This window comes from Dendrobates tinctorius, unplaced genomic scaffold (assembly GCF_039654945.1).
Source record: "Dendrobates tinctorius isolate UK_male_01 unplaced genomic scaffold, ASM3965494v1 ptg000156l, whole genome shotgun sequence".
In the NCBI taxonomy this organism is placed as follows: Eukaryota; Metazoa; Chordata; class Amphibia; order Anura; family Dendrobatidae; genus Dendrobates; species Dendrobates tinctorius.
In genome coordinates this window covers 25,055,886-25,077,485 of record NW_027361823.1, presented here as the reverse complement: position 1 = coordinate 25,077,485, position 21,600 = coordinate 25,055,886, and the positions used below count along the sequence as shown (strand labels likewise).

The 21,600-nt window shown below is 43.9% G+C and overlaps 1 protein-coding gene across 5 annotated transcripts in view; it reads left to right on the top strand.

Annotated features, from left to right (window-relative positions):
- RHOBTB1 (Rho related BTB domain containing 1) overlaps window positions 1-21,600 on the top strand; it is a 95,288-nt gene that overhangs the window by 41,097 nt on the left and 32,591 nt on the right. For 3 of the 5 annotated variants that reach the window (XR_012220632.1, XR_012220631.1, XM_073548288.1), the window contains exon 3: window positions 20,466-20,667. Coding sequence is in view for 3 of the 5 variants with exons in the window: in XM_073548288.1 (XP_073404389.1) it covers window positions 20,476-20,667 (192 nt within the window). In the remaining 2 variants the exon portion in view is untranslated. Of the gene's footprint in view, window positions 1-5,203; window positions 5,523-9,629; window positions 10,012-20,465; window positions 20,668-21,600 lie in introns of those variants that run through there. The other 2 variants (XM_073548289.1, XM_073548290.1) reach the window with 2 other exon arrangements.

The window sequence follows — 21,600 nt, the reverse complement described above, 5'->3', positions numbered from 1 at the left end:
ATCTCCTCCATTGTGGCCTTCATCCAGTAATAATGTCTTTCATCCTAGGCCCCTTCCTGGTATAATGTCCCAAATCACGGGCCTATTCCTGTTATAATGTCCACTATCCTGTGCCCCTTACTGTTATAATATCCTCCTTCCCTTTCTGGTATTCAGGGTCTCAGGTTCTACACCATGCTGCTTTCAAATTACATAACAAAAACCTGCTGACAGATTCCCTTTGAATACTACACAAAATAGTTAAAATTAATGGAATAAAAAAAAACACAAATTCACACGAAAAGAGTTTTCATGTGATTAGTGGAGCACGCCTACAAATGTTCTGCTGTAGTCAAAAGATTCTGAGAAATGCTACAGAGTTGACATTCAGACCTTCCTGTATCATCTCGGCTTCTTTTGAGCAACTGAACTTGAGCATTTACTGATGTTCTAATTGATTTCCTCTGCTATTCTAGACAGGATGTCTCGGTATCACTTTTATTATCACTGTATATTTCATTCTTAGAAAGAAACTAACACTTTGTGCATTTCTAGAAAGTCCGGAAGTCATAGTCTTCTTCTCAGTTTAATGAGGGGGAAGGATCAACCAAAGCAGCGTATACATAACTTTCCATTTCCACTACCTGTTAAATATATTCATTGCAAGATTATCATATAGAATCATTGTATTGCGCGCGTGTGTGTGTGTATATATATGTGTGTGTGCGCGTGTGTGTGTATATATACAGTTGTGGCCAAAACTATTGACACCCCTGCAATTCTGTCAGATAATACTCAGTTTCTTCCTGAAAATTATTGCAAACACAAATTCTTTGGTATTATTATCTTCATTTAAATTGTCTTAAATGAAAAAACACAAAAAGAATTGTCCTAAAGCCAAATTGGATATAATTCCACACCAAACATAAAAAAGAGGGTGGACAAAAGTATTGGCACTGTTCGAAAAATCATGTGATGCTTCTCTAATTTGTGTAATTAACAGCACCTGTAACTTACCTGTGGCACCTAACAGGTGTTGGCAATAACTAAATCACACTTGCAACCAGTTGACATGGATTAAAGTTGACTCAACCTCTGTCCTGTGTCCTTGTGTGTACCTCATTGAGCATGGAGAAAAGAAAGAAGACCAAAGAACTGTCTGACGACATGAGAAACCAAATTGTGAGGAAGCATGAGCAATTTCAAGGCTACAAGTCCATCTCCAAAGATCAGAATGTTCCTGTGTCTACCGTGCGCAGTGTCATCAAGAAGTTTAAAGCCCATGGCACTGTGGCTAACCTCCCTAGATGTGGCCGGAAAAGAAAAATTGACAAGAGATTTCAATGCAAGATTGTGCGGATGTTGGATAAAGAACCTCGACTAACATCCAAACAAGTTCAAGCTGCCCTGCAGTCCGAGGGTACAATAGTGTCAACCCGTACTATCCGTCGGCGTCTGAATGGAAAGGGACTGTATGGTAGGAGACCCAGGAAGACCCCACTTCTTACCCCAAGACATAATATAGCCAGGCTGGAGTTTGCCAAAACTTACCTGAAAAAGCCTAAAATGTTTTGGAAGAATATTCTCTGGTCAGATGAGACAAAAGTAGATCTTTTTGGGCAAAGGCATCAACATAGAGTTTACAGGAGAAAAAAGAGGCATTCAAAGAAAAGAACACGGTCCCTACAGTCAAACATGGCGGAGCTTCCCTGATGTTTTGGAGTTGCTTTGCTGCCTCTTGCACTGGACTGCTTGACCGTGTGCATGGCATTATGAAGTCTGAAGACTACCAACAAATTTTGCAGCATAATGTAGGGCCCAGTGTGAGAAAGCTGGGTCTCCCTCAAAGGTCATGGGTCTTCCAGCAGGACAATGACCCAAAACACACTTCAAAAAGCACTAGAAAATGGTTTGAGAGAAAGCACTGGAGACTTCTAAGGTGGCCAGCAATGAGTCCAGACCTGAATCCCATAGAACACCTGTGGAGAGATCTAAAAATGGCAGTTTGGAGAAGGCACCCTTCAAACATCAGGGACCTGGAGCAGTTTGCCAAAGAAGAAAGGTCTAAAATTCCAGCAGAGCATTGTAAGAAACTCATTGATGGTTACCGGAAGCGGTTGGTCGCAGTTATTTTGGCTAAAGGTTGTGCAACCAAGTATTAGGCTGAGGGTGCCAATACTTTTGTCTGGCCCATTTTTGGAGTTTTGTGTGAAATGATCAATGTTTTGCTTTTTCCTTCATTCTCTTTTGTGTTTTTTCATTTAAGACAAATTAAATGAAGATAATAATACCAAAGAATTTGTGTTTGCAATCATTTTCAGGAAGAAACTGAGTATTATCTGACAGAATTGCAGGGGTGTCAATACTTTTGGCCACAACTGTATATATATATATATATATATATATATATATACCACTGTATAAAGTATACCAACAAAGAACATATAGGGAAAAGCCACATTGTCTATTTGCTGTCGATTTTACACACGGATTACGTGTGAAAAATATACAGCATAATATAGATGATATTTTAGAAAAGCAAATCTACACAATGAGGAATGAAAAGGGGAATTATGAAACGCAAAACAACCTTCGCTTTCTTGTGTTTATTTTTAGTGGGTTTTTTCGAAATGCAGCATGCAGAAAACAAAGAAAACCCACCAGAATAAAAAAGTGTGTTAAAGGGGTTATCTGATATTGAACAAAAATGTAGCTCAAATGCTTGTTTATAAAGGGAACCTGTCACCTCGAAAAATGCTATTACATGAGGATAAAGGTCAATCTGCACATAAATAGGGTCACAATGCTTCCTGGTCGCCTTTCTGAAAGTATTGCACTCGGACCAATATTCCGGACCATATGGGGCTGTGCACATGTCCCATTTTTTTTCATCAGACTAGCAGGTCCGAGTATGATCGAATACTCAGATCACATCCGACCATGCAGGTCCAGGAGTCCATGGACTGACAGAATGGAGAAATGTATTTTTTCCATCTTCTCATCCTAGAAAATCGTATCACACTATGATCAGATTTTGATTAGTATATTCGGCCCGATTCTCTCGGATGATAGAATATACTGCATTGTGTGGCCCTATCCTTAGGAGAAAATGAACTTGTGTCCACCCGGAAGCTGTTGTCTTTCAGTCACATGCGCGTCAATGGAGCGATTACAGTCATCGCTCACAGTACCATTCACGATACTGTTGGCTGTGGCTGTAAACGCGACCTGGCCCTTTGATTGACAGCAACGCCTCTGCACAGATACGATGCACAGCCGGCTGAGAAGGTGCCGGGGCGTGCTTACAGCCTCCGCTAATATTATAGTGAGCTGTGCTGTGAGCGATGACTGTAACTGCTCCGTGCATGCCCCCATGACTGATAGCCAGTGGCTCCTAGATAATAAGTTCAATTTTTTCCTAATATCGGCACTTTAAGATGACCAGACAGCATTGTAATTCTATTTAGCTGCAGGTTAACCCAATACGTCCATGTATTATCCAAGACAGGGATATGGATGAGCTTTCTGTAGGGACTGATCATCAGTATCGGATCGATGGTGCAGGGCAGCAGACTCCAAATCAGCTGCTGTCTGCTTTGGTGGTGGCAGAATAGTTCTGTATACTTTGTATTGACCATTGCAGGGCTCTGCAGGTCAGTTCCTACTGAAATGAATGGGGACCATACTACAGTAGTTGGAAACAGTCACTGTAAGGGAAGCTTCACACGGCCGATTTCTCCACATCCAAGAAAAAAGCGGTCCAGTTATTCTGATCGGACTTTGATTCGAGTTGGGTCAGAGTGGCATCAGATTTTCTGAGATGTGGTGAGAAAAAAAATGATTCTCCACCTTCTCCATTTTGTCTGTATGTAATGTCATCTGAGGACGGTCTGATTTTTTTTTTCATGGACCCATAGACTTGCATTGTCGATTTCGATCTCACACTCAGATCAGAATAGGACCCGTCTCCAATTTTTTTTTTTTTTCCACGGACCACACTGCACACCGTATATATCCGGCTGCAAACAGAGTTGATAAAGGCTCATGGGTAGGCGTGATGGGTGTCGGAACACCACCAATCTGAAATTAAAGACTGGACCACCCCTTGTTATACCCCACACTTGGCCCCGATAAAATAAAAAGTTTAGACTCGCCTCACGTGCCGGAGCTGTTGCCGCGATGTCGGCACTGGCGGCTCCTGTGCGGTTCTTGTGACACGTGAGCCCGGAGGCCAATCAGCGCTGGCGTCACTGTCCCCACCTTCATACGAATTGAACATCAAGAGGAAGCCCGGGCTGCTGCTGATCTCTCACTTCCTCGTCATGTTTGGTTTGTCCGATGGCGGGAACGGTGACGCCAGCGCTGATTGGGCACCGGGCTCACGTGTCATCACAACCGCACGCGAGTCCCGGTAGTGCGAGTGCCAACCCTGCCGGAACAGCGCAGGCACAGGAGGCAAGTATGGGCTTTATTATTTTACCGAGGCCAAACATTTAGATCGAGAAGGGGTTGCCCTAGTAGTTGACAACTACGTGTCCCTATGATAGGTCATCACTTTGTCATTCTCGGACAACCCCCTTAATGGCCGCCAAGCCACTAACCCTAAGCAATTGGCAATATTAATGCACCATTCTAGCAATATGCCGACATTTTGGTGGCGTTCTGTGAGCCTAGAGTCTGCACCGAGTATTGTTGCCCCCCCCCCCCAATAATACATGAATTATAAATATCATCACAAAAAGCAAAAAATAGACACATAAAATGCACCGTGCTTATTACAAAGGAACTCTGACCCCAAAAAACCGGTCTGAGGGAAGCCTCAGAGGACAAGTGATGTGGGGCTTGACCACTGTTCTGGTCTTCTCTCCCTCCTCAGGGCAGTGGGAGGTAAAGAATGACTGCGAGTACGTGCGCTGCAATGGAGAAGCTGTCATTACATTGACGTCACTCCATGGAAGTGACACGAGGCGCCTGCGGCTCCGGCTGCTGCACACCGTGCTGTATATTGTGCCCGCAGCCGCCGCCGCCGCTGCACGTACAGAGCGCAGACCGGCCGCTCGGGGGCGCGCTCTTAGGCGGCCGCGCGCCCGCGTTCCGCTGCTCAGGACGCTCGTTGTTTTTCATGAATGAAATCCAATCGGGCGGATATAAATAGAACGGGAGGGCGCTGACGTCACGAAGCGGAGCTGCTGCTGCTGCTGCAGCTGGAGGTCGGCTTACATTAGACTGCCCTGCGCTCAGTGCGCTGCTCGAGTCACGTCTTTTTTTGCTTCCCTAAAGTGTCTGCGGGAGGGCGGAGATTAAAAGGGAGAAAAAAGGGGGGTGGAGATGCTGAAAAGGGTGAAGATCGCTCTCTAAGATGGACAGGGGTAGGGATCGTCATCGCAAAGAAAGAAGACAATGAGATCGAGCGATGGTGCGCTGCAAACTTGTGCCTAGACTCAGCCCGGCACCGCCATCCATCCTCGCAAGCGAGCACTTGAGAACAATAGCGAGCTGGAGGCTCGGGGATAACAAGTGATCCAGGGAGGAGAACACACCAGGTCTGTATACTATTTATATCATAGATATGTGTGTGATATGATATGTATAGCACCAACATATTCCGTAGCGTTGTACAGAATTGCACTAATATTTTTGACTCCATCCCCAGAGAAGATCACTGTTTAATCAGGGATCACACCAATTTCCTAGGAAACCAAATAGCCTACTAAGTGTGCAAGAGAACCATAAGGAACGTGGAGAAGGTGCAAACTCCATGCAGATGTTGCTGGGGTGGGATCCCACCATGCCCACTGCTGTAGTCGGAGCCCACCATGCCCACTGCTGGGGTGGGATCCCACCATGCCCAGTGCTGTACTCGGAGCCCACCATGCCCACTGCTGGGGTGGGATCCCACCATGCCCAGTGCTGGAGTCGGATCCCACCCTGCCCAGTGCTGTAGTCGGAGCCCACCATGCCCACTGCTGGGGTGGGATACCACCATGCCCACTGTTGGGGTGGGATCCCACCATGCCCACTGCTAGAGTCGGATTCCACCATGCCCAGTGCTGGGGTCGGATTCCACCATGCCCAGTGCTGGAGTCTGATCCCACCATGCCCAGTGCTGGGGTTGGATCCCACCATGCCCACTGCTGGGGTTGGATCCCACCATGCCCAGTGCTGTAGATGGATCCCACCATGCCCACTGCTGTATTCGGAGCCCACCATGCCCACTGCTGTGTTCGGAGCCCACCATGCCCACTGCTGTGTTCGGATCCCACCATGCCCACTGCTGTGTTCGGATCCCACCATGCCCACTGCTGGGTTCGGATCCCACCATGCCCACTGCTGGGTTCGGATCCCACCATGCCCACTGCTGGGTTCGGATCCCACCATGCCCACTGCTGGGTTCGGATCCCACCATGCCCACTGCTGGGGTCGGATCCCAACTTGCCCACTGCGGGGGTTGGATCCCATCATACCCAGCTGACTTAATCCCGGCCTGCGGGTCATCCTGGCTGCACCGCTGGATTTGCCTATGTTGTATGATGCAGCACATACATGTACACAGGATCCCTGCACTCACAGGCATGTGCCGCTCGGATTCCTGTGCTCTCTGATCACTCATGATCTTTTGATGTGCGGCACGTTGAAATAACGGTAACACAAGAGGGACAGAGGCATTATCCGTTCAGCCAGGAAATAAAGCAGATCAAGGCGGATGTAATGAGGCTTTGTGTGGGTTTTTTTTTTTTTTTTGTTAGTGGACGCTGCTGGCGTTTTAACCCTGACGAGGCTGCGATGGAATATCAGATGCATGTGTATGTTTGGGTTATGGAGCCACAAATTGTCTTTGTGTACACTGAATGGCAGCACTAGGTTTAATTGGAGGCTCGGGCTGTGTTGTGTCTATGGAGTGTGTTGTGTGTTGCTGTGACAACCGTTCTGTAGGAAGGCGTGAGGGGGCTCGAGGCGCAGAACGCTGCCATATGATTGTTTAAAAATAGAGTCCTATAGTCGTCAGGGAATATCATTACCTCCACCTATACACACGTGTGTCCGTATATTTATATACATCATCATACTGGTTAGTATTGAATAGAACAAATAGAAATGTATCAATGCTGTAACATGTATGAAAAAGAATACAGTGTCTACTATGACACCTGTGTGGGAAGTGGCTGTGGCAGTCCTGTCTTATCATTCACATGTATAATATTCACGTTCCTAGTACGGAGCACAATAACCTCACCGGACATCGGTCTCCTGATCACATACATACCTATAAGGCCAGGGGCCACACCACTGCTTTATTCTCTTCTGAGAAAATCGGTCCATTTATGCTACTCACACTCTGATCAGACTGTAATCAGGGTTTCATCAGTGTGATCCTATTTTCTTAGAGGTAAAGAAAAAAAAAAGTTATTTTTTCACCTCCTCCATTCAGTCTGGCCATAAAAATGTCCTCCATCCCAGTGCGTTCCAGTGTTTTCCACAAACCCATAGAGTTGAATGGCCGAGCATGATCCAAATATCAATTTTTTTTTTCCCTAGGATATGAGCACTGCCTTAAAGAATAACATGGGGATGAGTGCTATCCATCAAAGTGACGGATAGCACCTGTACATTTTTTACGATCGTCTGTACGAGCCGTAAGGCTGTTGAGGTTCGGTTAGGAGACCCACTACCGGTCCTGTCCAGTGAATGGCAGGAAAATGAGATCCACTAGATCATTCCTTTAAATACAGGAAATGCGCTAGAATTATAAAGAAAGAAACAACTGGTAAGTCGCATGTTATATTCCCTGTCACTCTCTGAAGGTCCCCGCTGATCTTTGTTTATTTTGATGTAGTGATGACTTGTGGTCCATCCATAGCCAATCACTCACTGCAGTGGTGATGCTGCATCACCAATGCGGTCAGTGATTGGCTGCAGAGTAGTGATTGGCGAGCGTGCTTGGATGAGTTGCTAAGTGAGCACGCTCGTGTCCTAATTGAGTATGCTAGGCGTGTTCGAAAAAATACCTGTTAGGTAATCCCTGCATGTGTTTCCGCTGTCGAACAGCCACGAGATATGCAGCTGAGGTAACTCGAGCATTTTTTCAAGCACGCTGAAAATACTCGGTTAGGACACAAGCATGCTCAGATAACACCTTATCCGTACACGCTTGCTCATCACTACTGCAGAGGTCACAGGTATGTTCATCATGACACTGCTGCAGTGAAGTTAACAGGCAGCGATCACCACTGGCACATTATCTGCTTGCAGACTAAGGCCTCATTCAGATGTTAGTTTTTATTACATACAAGAAAAGCAGACAGAGTTTTTTTTCAGTGATTTTTCTCATATGTGAAAAAAAAAATGTTTCCACCATCTCCCATCTGTTTGTGAAAAATAGACAGCTCTCGGATACCATATGATTTTTTTCGCAGACCAATAGACTTGCATTGATGATTTGATCTGACACTTGGATCAATATCAGACATGTCCGCGTGATTTTGAGTCACTGAGCGCCGGAGAACACTGGGAGTGGAAGTTACAGTGACTATCCGGCGCCTGTGCAGAATAAAAGTGAATCCAATGTCCATAGAAGAACGGAACAGTGAGGAGGAGCGACGGCAGCTGGGATGCGCAGGATTTCCGACCACGCACCTGTCGTCACAGGGACACAGTGACAATGTGGAAGTAGAAAGATAGAATAATGAATCAAAGAGGCAGCGTTATCTTTCGGGCAGTGTACGCCCCATAGCCTGGAAGTGGTCATTTACAAAAAGTAATAAAAGATGATTTATCCACAACAAGGCATCATCCATGAGGTCTGATTGCTCAAATGTAGTCACAGGTTCCCTTTAAAGAGGTTGTCCACTACTTTTTCATTGAATACTGATCCTTAGAATAGGTCATCAATGTCTGATCGGTCAAGATCCGACACTCGGTACCCCCGTTGATCAGCTGTTCTCCGTGTCGTTCTTGTCGGCCTCCTGCCGGAAATGCTCAATTGCGAAGCTGCTCTGTCTAATGGCCACGGCAGGGTACTACACATCCACCTCTTATTCAAATCAATAAAAGAGGGGGACGTGTAGTACCAGGCTACGGCCACTATTAGAAGACGGAGCAGCTCCGCAGTTAAGCCGTTATGACCGATGCCCGCCACCGAGAATGGCTGATCAGCATGAGTGCCGGATGTCGGACCCTGGCTTATCAGACATTGATAACCTAAGGATAGGTCATCAATGATAACGTAGTGGACAACCTCTTCAAGCTCCGATAGTTCTCGGAGGACACACGGATGACATCTGAGTGTTAGTTGTTTTTCTCAAGGACCAATTCAATTAAAAAGGCAACTTTAATCAACATCCTGGCTCAAATTAGGACATGCATTTTTCTTTTTCTGGAAAATCAGTCAGCAGCAAAAATAAAGGACATGAGTAGAAGTACATTGATTGTAAAGTGTCCCTGAGTTGCCCATGAAATAATCAGGTAGTACACGTGACAAAATCTGATGTGTGAATCAGCCCTAACTTTTTCACTCCCCAGTCCACCTCTAGTGTGCGTCCCTCATTAATGTTTTACTTTCAGGAGGAAGTTTTATTTATAAGTATAGGTTTCCATGCTCAATAATGCACTCACAATGGAGGTATGCCCAGAATGTATGACGGTTAATGTAGCATGCGTTCATCATATAATGGCTAAAGACTGGGAGCTGCCCCTTTGTACTCGGGTATCGTCAGGTGCTGACTAGGTAGCGACACACCTGCAACTCTCTTGGATTTGTCATTTGTACACATGAGTCACAGTGAGGGATGGGATGTCAGTTCCTAGGACCGGATCCAAGCCCACATATTTGTCTTGTCTAGTAAAGTTCAACCTCAGAACAGCTATTGACTGCCTCCTGTTCAGAGAGCAGCCTCTGTCTAATGAGACCTGTAGCAACATCCTGTAATAGGAAATGCCAGGATCAGAAGTTTGGTGCGACCGACCATTCAATCAAGACTGAAATCATCGTGTTCACAGCGATCATCTGAGTTTTCCCTCGTTCTTGGTATACAGGTGAATAACTTAAGTTTTCATTGGCGTTCTTACTCTATCCACTGACTTAAGTAGGCATAATTAACTTACTGCTGTATAACTTCAAGTTCTAGTATGTTCTGTATCTAGAAGCTAGGAAGGCAAGACGTGCGCTGTCTGTTCTTTAAGGCTAAATTCACATGGAACTTTTGAGGCGTTCAAAAACAGTGAGTTTTACAAGCAGAAAACACTTTAGGAAAGGGTCTATTTGTGTGGGAGTTTCTAGAGGAGTTTGTCTTTGAAGCGTTTTGGAATAGTGTGTTTTTTTTTTTTTGTTTTTTTTTAAAGAAGCAGATTCCATCAAGATCTTCAGACAAGTGACCTCCACTTTTTTCCACCAGGCATATTTCCAACAAGCTTTAGGCTATGTGCACACATTGCGGATTTTTCTGCTAATCCGCAGCGTTTCTGGCCCTGCGGGTCCGCAGCAGAATCTGTACAGTACCATTTTACTTTATGTAAAATGGAAACCGCCGTGCACATGCTGCGGAATTTTCCACGCGGTTTTTCTGCGGTTTCAAATCCGCAGAAAGAAATGACATGTCACTTCTTTTCTGCGGATTCCGCTGCGGTTTGCCATCTCCTCCATTGTAGAGGTGATAAACCGCAGCCTAATCCGCAGGTCTTTTGACCTGAAATTTACCTGCGGATTTTACAAAATCCGCGGGGAGAAATCCGCAGCACCTTAAAACTAGGTGTGCACATACCCTAAAAACTACGTGGGCACATAGCCTTAAGGAAAAAAAACACTTTTTAAAACCATATTAAAATATAAACAGCATGGTCAATTTCCCACAGAAAGTAATAAAAAAAAAATTTTAAGCTTTTTGAGGAGGATTTTGTAGCTGATTTCTAAAAAACATAGACGAAAAGGTAACTCATACAACTCAGTACTGAGTTTAAGAACTTTTCGTTCGAAACGCGTACAGTGTCTCCTCAACCTTCCCTCCGGTTTTCCGGTCGGGTATATGCATTTTTTGTATTTTGTATACCTATTTTATGGATATCTAAGTAAAATATTTTGGATTTACCCTTTTGAGCTGGACCGTCTCTTTTCCATATATTGTCAAAACATGTCCTGCATTTCGTGACTTCTGTAGTTAGCCGAAGGCCCGATTTATCAACACTGTCTAACATCTGTTACCCATAGCAACCAATCAGAGCTCAGCTTTCATTTTACCAGAGCAGTTTCACAAATGAAAGCTCAACTCTGATTGGATGCCAAGGGCAACAAAGTGTCTTCCTGTTTGAAAGTTTTGATGAGTCCCGATTTGTAGTAAAAACAGTATTGGTAGATCTAGGGTGTATATAGTGCATCACAATGTCGGTATTAGTTTATAACTGTGGAGTAAGCAGGCAAACACTGCAGTAACGTGTTAATAGCGTGTTTCCCATTGTGTATGTATAAATGTCTTCCCTCACGACAAGGTGTAGTAATGATGACATCTCATTCTCTTTAGAAGCATATGTTGAGTAATCCATTGGTAATATTTGCCTACGGCTCAGTGTAAACGTAATGCACGGGTTCAATTAATGCTGCTATGTATAATTACGATGAGCACAGTTCAACATGCCGGTGATCTTCATTCCTCCTTCATGTTGTTGTTTGTTTTGTTTTTTTTTTGTTTTTTTTGTCATGACTAGTGAATCACAGTCGGCACCTCACAGTTTGTGAACTGGGAATTACCTGGTACTTTCTTTACTGACAGGAAAGGGTGTCATGGCTTATTGAGAATGACTGTGCTGTGAGGTAACCATGCTTGTTCATGTGCATTTCGCCATATCTTTAAAATACATGAATGAGTCTTAAAGGGGCTGTGCACTCCTGGATATCGAAATCTATAATATATACTTATCTAATGGCTGCTTTGTTGTCAGCCCTGCTTTCCCTGCCGGTGTCCTGTCATAAACAGTATCCAATGCCTGCTGCAGTTAATCAATGGCTGCTGATCGACTGCAGCCTTTACAGTTTCGTCTCAACGGAAGAAAGTGGGGCTTGTTTTTAGTCTTTTAATACAAATTTGTTTGCTTTGGATAAGAATCACTTTGCTATAGTCAAGGGCATTTTCTAGAATTTGTAAAAAAAAAAAAAAAAAACTAGATGTGTATTTCCTGAAGGAAGTACAGATAGTGCTTTGAAATGGTGCCCGGGCTGCCCCTTTAAGAGAGACTTGCCTGCTGCGCCTGCAAGACTTTCAACTCAGGATCCGTTTTAACTGTGGGTGCCTCTCAGGGGCCACTTTGGCCTCAGGGTCTGATTTGGTGGGTGGGGCCCCTCAGGATCCGATTCGGTGGCCTGGGCTTCTCAGGGCTTGAATTGGTGGCCGGGGCCCCTCAGGGTCCGATTTTGTGGCCGGGGCCCCTCAGGGTCCGATTTGGTGGGCGGGGCCACTCTGGGTCTGATTTGGTGGGCGGGGCCCCTCAGGGTCCGATTTGGTGAACTGGGCCACTCTGGGTCCGATTTTTAGGCCAGGGTCGATCAGCCTCCGATTTGGAGCCTGAGGTCACTCAGCTTTCGATTTGGTGCGCTGGCCCTTTAAGACTCATTTTGGTGCGCCGGCCCTTTAAGAATCTCTTTGGCGTGTCGGCCCTTTAAGAGTCAGTTTGGCTCACTGGGCTTCTAAATCCACTTTGGCGCACATTCTCTCTCAGGGGCATGCGTCATGTGATGAAGCTAGATTTGCATTTGTGCTGTGGGTTTTGCTTTAAGAGCTGATATTATCTGCTAGAATCTGTGTCCTGGGGGGGTCATGTGAAGTTTGTAAGCGTTGGCATAGTAACTGGGTCTGCCTGCGCATATCAATGAGCTTAACTGCCATTTGAATCGCCTCAGGGCATGTTTTCCCTATGGCAACATTTTCCCATTGAAATGCATTGAGGAAAATGTTTTTTCAAACGCAAATTGCGCAAAAACTACAAATCCGATCGACACGAAAATTACTTGGCACACCTCTCGTGGACGCTGGCTTCGAAACGACACCTCAGCGGCGTCTGTGCGTGTAGCGGTTCGGGCCGCATTAATTGTGGAAAATCAACTGAATAATATTAAGAAGAAGCAGAAAAAGAAGAATAAGTTAGCAGGATTACAAGATAGTGCTTTCTTCAAACCACTATAAAAATAAAGAGCAGGGAGTGGTTGAAAAAACAATGAAAAACTCTATTTGTCTCTTCCATCCCCCACTGTTCCAGTGCTATTGTTCCTGTGATTGCTACTGATCTATGCGCACTCCCTGCAGCAATCACATGTCACATGTCATTCAGCCCTTGATGCTGGCATAGACAGCACTTGACCCCTGGGGTCAGTGATTGGCTGCAGCAGCAATGAGAATGTGATTGCTGCAGAATGTGAGCATAGACTACTAGGAAGCACTGGATTGAATAAGTGAGTATAAGTGTTTGTACACAGCGGGTAAAATAAATACTGAACACGTCACCAGTTTTCTAAGTAAACATATTTATAAAGGTGCTAATGAAATGAAATTCTCACCAGATGTCAGTAACAACCCATCCAATCCACACAGGCAAAGAAATCCAACCATAGATGTCCATACATTAAGTTATGTGTAATAATGAGAAATTACACAGGGAAAAAGTGTTTTATTAATACTTCGTCCAAAAGTCATTGTTGGTGATGACTGCTTCACGACGCCTCCAGTATGGAGAAACTATTTGCATGCATAGCTCAGGTGTGATTTTTGGCCCATTCTTCCCTGCAAACAGTCTTAAAATCCGTAACTAAACGTTAAGGTTTATTTCCTTCCATAAATTCCATTCCTTAAATTTCTATTGGATTCATGTCAGGTGACTGGCTGGACCATTCTAGCAGCTTTATTTTCTACCTCTGAAACCAGTTGAGAGTTTCCTTGGCTGTGTGTTTAGGATCATTGTTTTGTTGAAATGTCCACCCTTATTTCATCTTCATCATCCAGGTAGATGGCAGCAGATTTTTATCAAGAATATCTTGGTACATTTGTCCATTCAGCTTTCCTTCAATCATATGAAGTTTGAGAGTGCAGTATGCTGAAAAACAGCCCCATGCCATGATGTTCCCACCTCCAAACCTCACTGTTGGTATGGTCTTTTTGGGGTGATATGCAGTGTCTATTGACCTCCAAACATTGTATTATGGCATCCAAAGCGCGATCACAATATGACAGTAGCGTTAATGCAGTCCGTCAACGCTATAATAATAATAATAAATTTTATTTTTATAGTGCCGACATATTCCGCAGCACTTTACATTTCAGAGGGGATTTGTACAGACAATAGACATTACAGCATAACAATAATCACATACAGTAGATTATAACAAATAACAAGAGGAGTGAGGGCCCTGCTCGCAAGCTTACAGTCTATGAGGAAAGAGGTAGACACGAAAGGTGGGTGGTAACAGTTGCTCTGATTGTATGGACCAGCCATAATGTTAAGTGTGTAACAGTACAGACACAGAGGGCTAATGGATGCATAAAGCATGTGGGAACATGATGCTGGGAACCTGGTTATGGTAAAACTTTTGGCTCTGCCACACAGGGATAGGTTAGGTTAATGTGTTGAGGCGATAGGCCAGTCTGAATAAATGCGTTTTCAGGACACGCTTAAAATTGTGGGGATTGGGGACTAATCGTATTGACCTGGGAAGTGCATTCCAAAGAATTGGCGCGGCACGTGTAAAGTCTTGGAGACGGGAGTGGGAGGTTCTGACTATTGAGGATACTAACCTCAGGTCATCAGCAGAACGGAGGGCGCGGGTAGGGTGGTATACTGAAACAAGGGAGGAGATGTAGGGTGGTGCTGAGCCATGGAGGGCTTTGTGGGTGAGGGTAATAAGTTTATACTGAATTCTGGAGTGGATGGGTAGCCAGTGTAATGACTGGCACAAGGTAGAGGCATCGGTGTAACGATTGGTGAGGAATATGATCCTGGCTGCAGCATTCAAGACAGATTGGAGAGGGGAGAGTTTGGTAAGAGGGAGACCGATTAGAAGAGAGTTACAATAGTCGAGACGAGAATGAATAAGAGAAACAGTAAGAGTTTTTGCAGAGTCAAAAGTAAGAAAAGGTCACATTCTAGAAATGTTTTTTGAGGTGCAGATGACAAGAGCGAGCCAGTGATCGAATGTGGGGGCAAAGGAAAGCTCGGAATCAAGTATGACCCCAAGACAGCGGGCATGTTGCTGGGGAGTAATAGTGGAACCACACACAGAAATAGCAATGTCGGGTATAAGTACATTAGTAGCGGGAGGAAACACCAGGAGTTCTATGCGTTGAACGGACTGCATTAACGCAATGTGAACCTAGCCTTAGCAATGGAGTCTTGCGTAGTGAGTGTGCATACAGGCCATGGAGGTTGAGTGCATTACTAGTTTTCTTTGAAACAGTTGTACCTGCTGATTCAAAGGCTTTCTGTAGCTCTCCACAGGTGGTCTTTGACTCTTGGACAACTCTTCTGATTCTTTTTACTCCTTCTTCTGAAATCTTTTGCGGGGAGTACCTGGTCGTGGCTTGTTTATTGTGAAATTATGTACTTTAGACTCCTGGATTATGGCCCCAACAGTTCTCACTGGAACCTTCAGTAGTTTAGAAAATATTCTGTATCCAATGCCATCAGTATGTTTTGCAACAATACTGATGGGTTTTACCCATCATGAGAGGTTTCTTGTGTGGCATCTTGGTAATGAGACACCTTTTAATAGACCATCAGTTGAACCAGTGGATATTGTTTTTCACAAAGTGGCATTTTTGCTTTCTAATTACTGATAGATTTCAGTTGGTGTCATGACATTCCATGGATTTTTGCACCTCTCTTTCTTCATGATTGGGCAACCTTGTATGTAACAAAGGTGCAGCACAGTGATTTAGTAGTCAACATCTTTTTGTCAGTTTATGAATGTGTAGTCCATCAGATGGGTTAATGTGACAGACTGCAGTAAGTGGCACATCAGGTTGTGTAACGTGGAGTTGAGAGCTAATATACGGTAAGCGTTGTTACAAACATTTTCCGGCTATGTTCCTTTTCTTCAATGACGAAACAAGCATCCTGCTTTCCAGGATCTTCCTAGACTGAACAGTCTGAAATGGAAACCAGGAAATAATAAGGTCATAAGATGTAATACTGGATTGCAGGTATATACTGTACTTTGTAGATCTTTAGTTTAATGGGCAATGCAATTTGTGTGATATGTACAAGAGCATTTTATGCACAACTTCACATTATGTTTAACTGAATAAGTTCCTTGATGATCTGGCTTATAGATCGGAGCGTTCAGTTGCATGTATTTCTATGCAGCTGGACACTCCAATCCGAGTGCCGGTGGCAGTGTCGGGTATTGATGTGCGAGACTCATCCGAGTTTCTCGCATGTTAGTATGAGCCCTGTTATGAATGAGTCACCGTAGGAGGCAAAAACAGAAATACTAGCTAAGTCCAGAAAACCAGAGAAGTTGGCAGCTATCGGATTGCAGACCCCTGAACCTATCAACAACAACTAGCAGTAGCCGTGGGGGGTTCCTACGGTGCCCTAGACCCCTCGATCGCAGCCGGAGAACTACATAGCCTAAAGACAGAAAGGGAAATCTAAACTGCCCCAGAGCAGACCCCAAAGCAATAGGCAGCCCCCAACATATAATGACGGTGAAGCAAGATGAAAAAACACTCACACAGATAGAAAGATAGCTTGGGCCCCATCATTTGCTCAGCCTAACTAAATAGGACAGGATAGAAAAGCTGCTGTCTGCAATCCGCCAAAAACCATATCAAAACTAGAGCCAACAGACTGATAGGGAAAAAAGCCCTGAAGACGCTAGGCTTCAAAAAGACTATATCAGTACTCAGGTATTTTCTGAAGACAGAGCAAAAAGGAATTCAGCTCACCCAGCAGGGAAATGGCAGAAATCCAGAAAAACAAGACAAAACAAAACCAAAACACAAATGCAAAAAGCAGAGCAGAAAACTTAGCTTTTGAGGAGCAGGAATCAGACTGGTCTCCTAGAATCCCTCAGAGAAATCACCCGCAAGGCAGAAGGGCGTCGGCTGCCTTATATCCAGTCAGCAATTCCAGTCACCCAGTCATCATCATTCTGCTCAGGTGCTTGGTAATCAGCCTCACTACCTTCCTTCACCAGAAGAGGGAGTTCATCAGACCTCAATGGTGAAGGGGAAAATGAACTCACAACAGAGCCCTAACATTTGAACTTTGCTTAGTAAAATTATGCCTTGGTCTATCATTATTACCCAATGCTATTCCCTATTTAGCTACATTATTTTCAGCCCTGTGGCCTTTACATTTGAAAGTCTTGAGACTGATGCGCAGCCCAAAAATGACCACTGTTGTAAGCTACTTCCAATTTATAGGTAGCCGTTGGCACACCATATTGAGCAATTAATAATTACTCCAGTTATTTCATCACTCCCGACAACTGGTAACAACTATTTTCTAGACCATCAACCTATCAAACTCTAAAATTACTAGTTATCAATGTAGGTCAACAGTTTTGGGAAAGTTTCTCGAGATAACAGGCCTTGAGGCATTATTGCCCTGAAGGTAGTAACCGGTGTAAAATCTTGTTACTCATTAGATTTTGTAGCAGAATTTCCTTTTAAAGATTTAAAAAATTAAGTCTAATAAAATTGCCAAAAATTAAGAAAAACATTAATAAAATTAATTTAAAAAATTAAAAACACTTTCCTAAAGTATTAGTATTATTGGTAACAAAACCATGCTGTCAGTAAAAATAAAAGAAGTATGATGATGAACCAGTCAGTTCCTTCTGTTCTTGCAGTTGAATCACTGTTTATCTGCTGTATTAGGAGCCTATTGATCAGGTGTTCTCCTTTATGTATACAGTGGGTACAGAAAGTATTCAGACCCCTTTAAATTTCACTTTGTTTTATTGCAGCTAGAGTTGAGCGAAACGGGTCGGCCAGATTCATAAGTCGACGACTTATGGCAAAATCGGGTTTCGCAGACCGAAACCCGACCACAGCGTGAAGTCGGCCATGCGGTCGGCAAAACGAGCGCCAAAGTCGGACTTCCCAGAATGCTTGCACGTGACTTTTTTCAGCCACTAAGCAAGGACGTACACTGTGGGCAACAAGATGACATGTGCAGGGGGAGAGAGAGACAGAGAGATAGTTTTCGCGCACTTTAAAAAAGCGGTGCGGCATGTAGGTGTGTTTCCTGTCCTCCACTCCCTGACGACTTTGCTTCCCTATTGACTTGCATTGGGTTTCGTATTTCAGTCGGACCTTCGACTTTTGCCTAGAGTCGGCTGATTTCGTTCGACTCGACTTTTGAGAAAGTCGGGTTTCATGAAACCCGACTCGACCCTAAAAAAGGCAAAGTCGCTCCTCTCCAATTGCAGCCATTTGGTAAATTCAAAATAAGTTCATTTTTTGTTCTCATTAATTTACACTCTGCACCCCATCTTGACTGAGAAAAACCCCAGAAATGTAGAAATTTTTGCAAATTTGTTAGAGTGAAAAATTTAAAGGAGTCTGAATACTTTCCGTACTCACTGTATTTGCAGTGGAATTCTTGATATTTATCAGCTAGCAGCTATTCATGATCCACATTCACCTGCTCTGACTCTCAGCCTAGGGAGAGAGCTGTCAATCAGTCAAGAGGGCAGGGCCAGCCTGCCGCTTATAAATAGGAGGACTTCACGCTGTGCTTCTGCAGCAGTACGTAAGCAAGGATTTTGTGAAAAGGACTGTAAGGCCGGAGTCACACTGGCGAGGAATACGGGAGAGTGAGAGGCGCTAAAAGCACGCATTAGACACGGACAAATGATTCGCTATGAGGCAGCTCCCATCAGCCGTATATTTCTCCTCAGTATCCTACTCTCCGTGCCACTCGCAGCATGCTGCGATTGTCAGCATACTACGGCCGTAGTACGCCAATGCAAGTCTATGGGTGCGCAAAAAATACGGATTACACACGGACCACACATGTGACTTGCGAGAAATACGCACCCGGTGTCTTTTAGAAACCCTGTCATAGGGCTCCATTATATGTCCATTTTGCAAGCCTGCGAGAAAATCTCGCCATACGGATGCCATACGGATTGCATACGGATGCTGACATGCGCAAAATACGCGACCACACCTTGATTACGGATGACATACGGAGCACTATTTAGGGGTCTGTCATCCGTATTACGCATGTAAAATACTGACCGTATTTTGCGCTGGTTAGTGTGACTCCAGCCTTAGAACAAAAATAAGAAACTTGGCGGTAAAGTCTGGGTCATTGTCTCTTTGACATCATCGCTCTTCCATTTTACCGTTATTTTAACTGTGCGCACGGTTGAGTACACCGTCTCTTCAAAAATTAAGTACAGATCATGTTTTCTCGAAAGCAAGCAGAGATCGCCTCTCATAAGCATTGTAATTTTTAGCATAATTTCTCTTGGTGCCGGTTAACAAGCTCTGAGAATAGATGCGTGGACTAGAAAGCAGAGAAGCTGAAGTGGTGTAATAACTTATTTCCTATGGGAGTATGTGTAGAAAATTAACAGATATAATTACTGCACTGCAGTAAAAGCCCAGGAATATTGCGTGCAGAGAGAAAGGCAAGATATATATATATATATATATATATATATATATATATATATATATATATATATATATATATATCCTACGTACGGAGTTTGATGTTCAGTATATCGTGGCTTTTATCTCTGAATTTTTCCAAAGTTATTATGAATCTTGTTCTCCCTAGTATAAGATTTGTAGAACGCTCATCGAACAGTTTATATGTAGAATTGAATTGTGTTTTTGGGTTATCAATGATATTTACATTTTTCCACAAAAATCTTTCAATTTTGGCCCTCAAATAAATTACATGTCACTTTAGTATTAATTAAAATAATATTTTTTATTATTTTCAGTATTAGTGAGAAGTACGGTATGTGTTTTCGTTGAAAGCAAAAATAATATAATTTCTGCCAAACAAGGCCCACACTGCAGTCTCCACAGAATCACTTATACCTAGGATAGATGACACACATCTGATCTCCAGGACCCCAGCAAGCGTAATCCTGTGCTCCCGGATCCTTCTCACTGTATGACCCCAATAAGGAGTTGAGTAGAGTGGCGGTCAAGCATGGCTGGTGGAGATACTTGCTGGAATGAACTACCGTAACCTTCTGTATCTCTGATATATATCGTGCTTTATATTTTGTGTAAATGCAGTCAAAATCCAGAAGATCGGCCACATTCCAGATAGTCCTGACTGGTGTATGTTTAAAGCAAACAAATGGTCTCATGATGTTTTTCATCCAGGTATGCCCTGCCACGGCGAGACTCCGCTCGGGGCGGCTCACTATAAAAGGAGGAAGATACAGTAACTCTCATCTCTAGTTGAAAAGTAACTCTGCACAGAGTTAGAAGTGTATTGCCATAGCCTTGCTCATCAAACCCTTGTCTTCTCCTTAGGGCTGCATAAATGGACACTGATATGGACTACGAAAGACCCAATGTGGAAACCATCAAGTGTGTGGTCGTGGGAGATAACGCAGTGGGCAAGACACGGCTCATCTGTGCAAGAGCATGTAACACTACACTAACTCAGTACCAGCTGCTGGCCACCCACGTACCTACAGTATGGGCAATAGATCAGTATCGAGTATGTCAGGAGGTAAGTCTCTGTCTAGTTCTGCATGGATGTGATTACGGTAGCCGAGCCTCTTCATCCACAGGACACGTTATCATAGTTCTGCTTTTTATATCTCGTATGACAGAAGAAGAAGATATATTGATTATATTACTTCTCTTTTTCCAATAGTTTGTTTAATTTACCTTAACCCTTTTTGACAGACATTTTATTTGACAAAAACTAAGGTAGAAGCAGAATAAACATATACCCCGGGCAGCACGGTGGCTCAGTGGATAGCAGTGCAGCCTTGCAGCGCTGGAGTCTTGGGTTCAAATCCCACCAAGGACAACATCTGCAAGGAGTCTGTATGTTCTCCCCATGTTTGGGTGGGTTTCCTCCAAAATCCCAAAGACATACTGATAGGGACTTTAGATTGTGAGCTCCATCGAGGATTGAATAATAATGTGAGCAGAAACTGTAAAGCGCTGCGGAATATGTTGGCACTATATAAATAAAGATTATTATTATTAAGTACGGTAAGTACATAGTAATAGTGCATATAAATAACATAGGGTACTCCAAAAAGCGTAAATGCCCACCGCAACAAGTTGTACCCCAAGGTCCTGACCTTTGGTTTTAAAACCTCTCCTAGAGTCGGACAACCTCAATGTAGTTGAGAGCAGAGCAGGACCGGAGTCCGACTGGTGAAATACCTGGCCTTGGGAAGCCATATAAATTGCTCTAAAACAGGAGCCACACGCCTGTTTGTGCAAAGTGCAAAAAACACGCATTTTCTATATACAGTAAAAGATGTCAGCTACAGATCTACCACAAGAACGACGATAAAATCACCAGGAAAGACCCTTCAGGAAAGTGACCACTGGTGTTTACCTGAAGTGGCTTCTCCTGGGGAAAAACTGGAATCCACCTGAAAAAGAAACAAATCCTAGGAGTTTTTTTTTACTGTTTTTTCTT